This window comes from Limulus polyphemus, unplaced genomic scaffold, assembly GCF_000517525.1.
Source record: "Limulus polyphemus unplaced genomic scaffold, Limulus_polyphemus-2.1.2 Scaffold71, whole genome shotgun sequence".
Taxonomy (NCBI): Eukaryota; Metazoa; Arthropoda; class Merostomata; order Xiphosura; family Limulidae; genus Limulus; species Limulus polyphemus.
This window is the reverse complement of record NW_013665681.1, coordinates 1,138,612-1,146,669: the sequence shown is the minus strand read 5'-3', so window position 1 is coordinate 1,146,669 and position 8,058 is coordinate 1,138,612. Positions and strand designations below refer to the sequence as shown.

Genomic DNA, 8,058 nt, shown 5'->3' with positions numbered 1-8,058 from the left:
ATTGTTCGGGTTTTTCATCCAAAAAAAAGCGACATTAATTTCTTGACGACCTAATACTTAATTAAAAATAATTCCTTATTTAAATCTTCCTATTTTGAACATATTTTTAAAGTTCTATAAACAAATGTGTAAAATGCAGAGATTTGTTTTGTTTTTATATGACATGATTCTTTGTGTGGCGGCATAACAACAGCAAACGGTTTTCTATAAACTGTTGTTTCCAAGTTACCTTCTGTTTATTTTCTAACTAGTACATCTAAAACATTGATGCTATTATTTTTTTAATTCCATACGTGAATTGAATTGATGGTTCTTTACCATTTAAATAACTAGAAAATTATTATAGTTTACTGTTGCCATGTCGCCCCATTAAGAATGTATCATTTACATATCTTATCCAAACTTCTGGTTTAAATTTAGCATTATTTAATGCTTCATTTTCAAAACTATTCATTTAAAGGCCACAGAACAACGGTAACAAGGTAAACCCTCTTTTTTATAGTGATTTTGGTTAACTTGTTATCTTTATTTGTCTATAATTTCAACTGCTGGTATTCTGTTTTCTATTCATTTATTCTCAAAACATCTAATCGCGTCTTCTGTAAACAACGATATTACATCAAAAGATACAAAGAGATTTTCCTATTCTAATTTTATGTTTTTGATCTTCTCTACAAATTCTATAGAATTTTTTATTGTGTATTTCTTCTTATCTCTCAAAATAGAAGACTTTCGTTTATAAACTTTGCTATTTCATAAGATGGTGTACCTATACTTGATACTATGGGTCTAAAACTGTTATTATTTTCATCTATTTTTTGGTACTACATGAAACATTGGTTCAATTAATCTATTTGGCTAAATTTTTTTTATTTTTGAGGAGTTAGAATTAGGCTATTCTTAACACTAATTTTTAGGTTTTTATGATATTTGTTTATTGGGTTATTCTTAAGTTTTTCGTATGTACTTTCTTTCAACATGTCTTCTACCCCCTTGCCATAATCACTTTTATTAAGTATTACAATTTCTCCCCTCTATCTGCTTTACAAACGATTATATTATTATTTTCTTTTATTGATTTTATAATCAACATTTTGTCTATTATAGAAAGGTTTGAATCTTTTTTATAATTTTATGACATCCTATTCTAACAGCCTTTACGCAATTAGGCCTTATTACTTTACTTAAGTCGGTTTCAATATTTGTTATAATTTCTTTCTTATTATAATTCGTTAATTTACATACATAACCTAAGCCTTTTTCTAACACTTCATATTGTTTAGTGTTTTTTTTTGTTTGTTTTTTGAAGTTAAGCACAAAACTACACAATGGGCTATCTGTGCTCTGCCCACCACGGGTATCGAAACCCGGTTTCTAGCGTTGTAAGTCCGCAGACCTACCGCTGTGCCTTTGGGGGGGGGGCTGTTTAGTGTTTAGCGTTACATCTGAATTATTAATTATTTTAGGATTCTCTAGAATATTCTTATATTTTCCTGGTAATGCTCTTAGCTTACTTTGATTTCCATTTTCTTTTTGCCCTCCAGTAGCACAGCGGACTTACAATACTAGAAACCGGGTTTCGATATCCTCTGTAGGCAGAGCACAGATAGCCCATTTTGTAGCATTGTGCTTAACTGCAAACAAATCTTTTTCTATCAACTTTTTAAATTTCTGATCTAAGTTAGCCTTATATGTATCAATCTTTTTCTTGGTACGAATCCAATAGAAATTTTCATATTCAAACCAGTTTTGTCCATTTACTTTTGCTGCCGCCAAATGTAATTGATACACTTTGTATTCCAGATCTGCTATGAAATTTCTCTTTTGTTGTATCGTAACCCTCAATATATGTTGTTTAATCTTGTTTAAACACTAGTCGATTTTCTTTCTTTTGATGTTACTTTTTACTTGTTTAAATTTCGGAATGATGTTATTTCTTTTGCATTTCACCAAGAAATTAAGTTGAATTATCTTTCTTTTCAACTTACTACTCTGTCTTGTAAATGTTTTCGTTGTAAATCCCATTGCAGTTTTCTTCATTTTCTTTTTTCGCCTTCAAATGTAGGTGGTATACCTTGTATTCTAGGTCTATTATAAGATTTATGTTTCTTTTATTGTAATCTTCTATATCTATTGATTGTTCATGTTTAAACAATAGCTCACTTTCCTTCCTTTGATATTATTGTTCAACTTACTCCTCAGTCTTGTAAATGTTTTCGCCGTAAATCCCGTTTTCATATTTATACATATGAATTACCGCCACTTGTGTAAATTTTTAAAATTATAATAAATAATTAAAAACAACGTTTACTATTTATAGAATTGAAACTTTATTGAAGCCGTACGGGTTCCACTTTAAAACAACATTCCAACACTCTACAAGTACTAGTTTTGACGTGATCTACGTCATCTTCAGGAGTTACTTACAAGACACTTACAAGCCATGCTTTATACTTTTACCTTTTTTCGCATTGCTTCACTATTATTTATCTATGGAATCCCCCCTTGTCACTGTTTTTATGTGACCTTTACATGGATAGTTTTAAAAATGAAGCGTTAAATAATTTTCTAGTTATTTAAATAGTAAAGAACCATCAATTCAATTCGCGTATGAAATTGAAGAAAATAATAGCATCAATTTTTTAGACGTACTACGTTGTTTTTAATTATTTATTACAAGTTTATATTTTACACAGTAAATCATAAAGTCACAGAACTAATGACAGAAATGTGTCATAATGAAAGAGTAAACATATATAGCGAGCAAACGTCGAGAGAAAAATATAGGGTTGAGGACGTTTGTTTGTTGTTAAGCATAAAGCTACAGAATTTGCTATCAGTGCTCGGCCCACCGCATGTATCGAAACCCACTTTTTAGCATTATAAGTCCTGAGGCTTACCACTGTACTATCAGAAACAGGGGGCAGGTTGGGAGTGAGTATTACATCAATCTTATTCTTCAAAATATAAACATAAGAAGATATGACAGGATAAAGATACAGAAATGCAAATAATGAGAGTCAAAGAGATAAAGGCAAAAACTGTGATTGGATAACAAAGTATAGCCTAAGTTCTAAAGTTAATAGAAAAGAAAATATTTGAACGCTGGGATGAGTTTCAGCAAGAAAATGAAGAAAGGAGCTAACGGCGATAAAAGCTCTTGGAATGAATACAGAAAGAGATACAAAAAAAACAGTATCAATAGCATGTATATATAAATCAAAAAATATAATATTTTGGGAATGCAGAGATGTATATTGAAACAGAACAGTCTCCCGATGAGCACGGATTTGTAGTTGAAAAGTAAGTCAAAACAGATAAACTGAGTTCGAAATTTCTAGAACGTTGAGCTTGGAGAGATGGTGATAAGAAAAAAAATGAGTAGAATAAGGAAGACTAGCATAAACTTTCACTAGCTAGAGAGGAAGAAGATACAGAATGTAGAGAAAGAGATTGATGTGATTTAGAGTAAAATACATTAGGGTGGGAGAAAATTTGAAATAAACGAATATATCCAAGCGGAAACACATAGAGGAAACCTCACCTTTTTTTTCAAAAAACGTTGGTATGAAAATAAAAATACGACAAAACACGTGTCAAAAAAGAGAAATTAGGGCAAAATTGTGTTGAGAGATTTGAATGAATAATAAAAAAAAGAAACGTAAAGAACTGTGAGATTACCGTATTTTCAAATGTGCTTTAGACAAAAGGGTTTCGATAAAGTCCATAAAGCATACTGGAGTTCTAAAGCCATTTATTGTGAAATAAACGGCCACTAAATCCATTAAACTACGTTATTGTGTGCGTGTGTGTCCAACGTTTAGGCTTACGCCTTTATTAAGGAGATCCTATTATACCTACTTTATTGCCTTAAGAATGTCTTTCCTCTCTAATCTCGAACTACAAATTCGAGCAACGTTTTTGATAAATTATTTTCATTTAGTAAATAAAGTTTTCGGACTAAACCTTATCGACTGTATGTATTTATATCAAAATATTCTTGATAAAAGCATCAGCCGAAACGTTGAAAATTAGAAGAAAGTAACCTAGTTTGCATGGGTTAGTTGGTCTTTTATTAAAGTGCTAAAATAAAGTGCGTTGTGACAGAAAGGATATAAAAAATGTTACAGAAACAAACATTATGCTAATAAAGGCATTTTAAAAATACATCTAATAAGCATTTAAATTAAACAATAATTTATGTTACATTATACATTTTACTTTATATCCGTACAGAATGGATTTAATATTGTCATTTCTTTCAGTGTTCCTGTGAGTTGCGTTACCAAATAGTACTAGATGATAATATGTTATTTTCTGATCTTATTTCTTTTATTTAAGGAACAAGGAAACACATTATCCTGGTCTAATGCTTTTCTTATTTACGCTTAATTTAATAGTATCTATTATATAACAAAATATTTGTTTGTTTTTTCTAAGAAATTATTTTTAACAAATATAAGGCTAGAGATAGAAATCTGAATATTAATAATATTTTTTTAAACAATTTCAAATTTACCAATAAGTTTATTGATTTTAGTTCCTGGTACATTTGTATCTCCAATTTCTGTCTTTTATTTTCATTTCTCATGCAGCTTCACTACCCCTTTCAATTGGATCCACCTTTTCGTTTTGGTACAGTTCCTTTAGCAAATACTTGGACTGTGATGAAGGATCGCAAACCTGGAATTTTTAATTATATGAAACGCTATAATAGATCTTCACCGATAGAGGGGATTAAAGCTGTTAAAACTGGGTAATATATTCTTAATAAATATTTGTACATATGCACGTGTCTTAAATATCTATAGAATGCCTATTAAAAAGCAAATAATATTAAAACGGGTACAATGAATGTTATTATTCCGAATGAAAAAATGTTGCATTTTTGTTTTCTAATTTTAATATGAATTTTAAAGCGACAGTGGTATCTGGCTAACAATGTGTGTGCTGCTAACCGCCCTCTTTCTGATCAGTTGTTCAAAGTTAGGGATCACAATGCTGAAATCCGAAGGCACTATGTCTAACATTATATGTATACTAATGATGAGAGTAACAACTCCTCACAAACCAAAATAATGGGAAATTTATATTACGTCAACTCTCTCTTCTCTCAAAAAGTTATAATATGACTATTACCTTTAATATTTATATATTTATAATGAATATAATTATAATGATGTCTTTTTTTTTCAGTTTTGTTGTTGTTTTGAAGTTAAGCATAAAGCTACACAATGGGCTATCTATGCTCTGCCCACCAGGGGTTTCGTAACCCGGTTTCTATCGTTGTGAGTCTGTAGACGTACCGTTGTGCCACTAGAGGGCTTCAGTTTCGTAACTCCTTTACAGAATTATGATCAATACACTTTATACGACAGAGAAAGCTATTTAATGATTCCTATTTAATTTTTCAGAGTTAGTTTTATCTTCCAAGAAAATAAGTGAACTGTTTTATTCATTTCTGGTTAGTATTGAACGTCCATTTATATTATGCAAAATTCACCCTTTTTTTAACAAAACTGTCCAGCGGTAACTCTGGAGGCTTAAAACGTTAAGATTGGGTTTCAGTACCCGCCGTGGGCCAGAGCACATATAACGTATTATGTAACTTTGTGCTTATCAATAAATAAACAATAACACAAACTACTCTGTATTTATTGGATGTTTGTTCTATTATTATAATAATTATCCTATAAAACAAACGGCATTCATATGTTGATTATTGTTTTCTTTCTTACAGAGGAATGACTCGTATAAATCAATCTAGTCACCGACCATGTCAACTAATGCCATTTCTGATATCCGAGCTTTCGATCTTAAGTAGTGTTACTAGTGTATCACTTAGATTGAGTCATTCTATCATGCAGGAGTTTGGTACTCGCTAGCGTATTCACTTGTATTGTGAAAGCAATATGTAGTTTTGTTCTTGTTTGGAGATGTTCTTAATACTTTTCAAAAGACTCTCACTTCACCTAAATATTGCATAAATTGTTTTTGTGCTCATAAATTACGGCTAATATAATTTCGAAATATCACTCTATTTACGCAGAATTTCTAAAATGTTATTATTTAACAAAATGAAAGCAATTTTAAATGAAATTTTGCTTTTCAGAACTGTTGCTGACAGTATGCTGACAGGTGTTCGAAAATGCTCTACTTTTTTTCCGGAGGAGGGGGGGGGGGTCGTTTTAACCACTGATGGTGTTACCAAGAAAATTCTATTATTAATCAGGACGTGCTCATAATATATATATATATATAACTATTCTTTTATCAAATGGATGTTTTATTTTTTGAAAAATATCAGAAGAGAAGGTGAAAAACGAGGTGGATAATAAAGACTTTTTAAAAAAAAATGAGTCTATAAATCACCCAAAAGTTTTATATATATTAAACTTTACAACACGTTCAGAATTACATATACTGATACTGAGATTATCTTCATGTCCTTTTAGATCTGGTTGCTTTTTTCTCGTGCTTTGTTAGCTGAAAGTAAGAACTAAACATTGTTTGTTGATTGTCAAAACAGTTTTTTTAATACAAACAGAAACTGTTCATATGTACAACCGAATCCGGTTTTTGTAATTTTGAAATTTTTATATGACTTGACTTAGTAAAATTGTCAAACTAAATGTAATTTTAAGTAATTTGTAACTTTGAATTCAGTGACTTTGACCTTAACCTTCGACTTAGTCGTGGTTTGAGCTTTACTCTCCCAAAAATTTATTTCCGACTTCAAAGTATATAAAGGAAGTTTTGCAAAATTACCGACAACCAAGAGCAAAAACAAAACTTCAGCGGTGAAGTCACGGAGCGCGAGTGTAATTGTAATTGTAGAAAATAATACCTACCATACACTAAAAAATGTAATCGTTAGTGTATGAATATCTTTGGAAAATTTTGACTATAATCCAGTTATTTCATATTAATTTATTGGAAGTATATATACTTATCTAGATCTAATCTGTAAGTTGAGTCATTTACTTCCTAAAAATTCTGTACTTTCTTCAACTCTTTTTACCCGGTGTCAAGTAAATTCATGTGCTTTCAGTTTTCGTTGCTATATTTTATTTTAATTGGTAAGCTGTTTGTCTGTTTAGACAAAACCACATGAGACTATCTGCTGTGTCCACCACGGGGAATCGAGCCGCGGATTTTTACATTGTTAGTCTGTAAACTTACCGCTGTCTTACTGGGGACAGTTTGTAAGTAAACATTAAGGTTAAAGAAGAAGGAATTTAATATGAAATTATACGTGTGGATTTTACAATGTAGGAATTACAGATTAGGGTTAAAAAAGTAAACATTTGGCATTAAAGATAAACAAGTAGGAAGCTGGCATTAAGATGTATAAATGGAATTTCAATTTGTTATTCAAACAAAACAAATAACTAACTGGACAAATTTAGAACTGTAACGAGACATAAAAAAATTGATTATTTCTAGAAACAAACTCCTAAATAATGTGGCGAACAAAAGAAATTCCTAGTACTTATTAAACTTCATGATGATCTCAGGGTTTAAGAAATCGCATCTAAACATCTTCGAGTTGAGAAAAGCAGTACTCTCGTGTCTGTTTCAATGTAGTTTGCCCCCAGTGGCACAGCGGCATGTCTGCGGACTTACAACACTAGAATCCGAGTTTCGATACCCGTGGCGGACAGAGCACAGATAGCCCATTGTGTAGCTTTATGCTTAACTTCAAACAAACAAACCCACTAATATTCAATTCCTATTTGTGCATTCAATCGAACATCAAATATATTCGAAATTTCAACCTTTATATCTTTCTCATTTGTATTGAAAATATGTCATTAACATCAATATTTGTAAATGACACTTTTTGATAATATAAAAAGAAATACATTTTTATAATATCTGTATTGAGAATTTAAAAACTAGTTAACAAAACTAGTAATATGTACTTTTACTGTCCGAGATAAAAGAACTCTCGAGCCCGGCATGGCCAGGTGGATAAGGCGCTCGACTCACAATCTGAGGGTCACGGGTTCGAATCCGCATACGACCAAACATGCTCGCCCTTTCAGCCGTGGGGGC

General features: G+C 31.1%; 1 protein-coding gene across 4 annotated transcripts in view; it reads left to right on the top strand.

The window, feature by feature from the left end:
* Positions 1-8,058, top strand: part of LOC106465949 (glutamate receptor ionotropic, NMDA 2B-like) — a 182,350-nt gene that overhangs the window by 161,304 nt on the left and 12,988 nt on the right. For all 4 annotated transcript variants that reach the window (XM_022394492.1, XM_013926196.2, XM_022394475.1 and 1 more), the window contains one exon: positions 4,596-4,756. In XM_022394492.1, the coding sequence (XP_022250200.1) occupies positions 4,596-4,756 (161 nt within the window). The remainder of the gene's footprint in view (positions 1-4,595; positions 4,757-8,058) is intronic.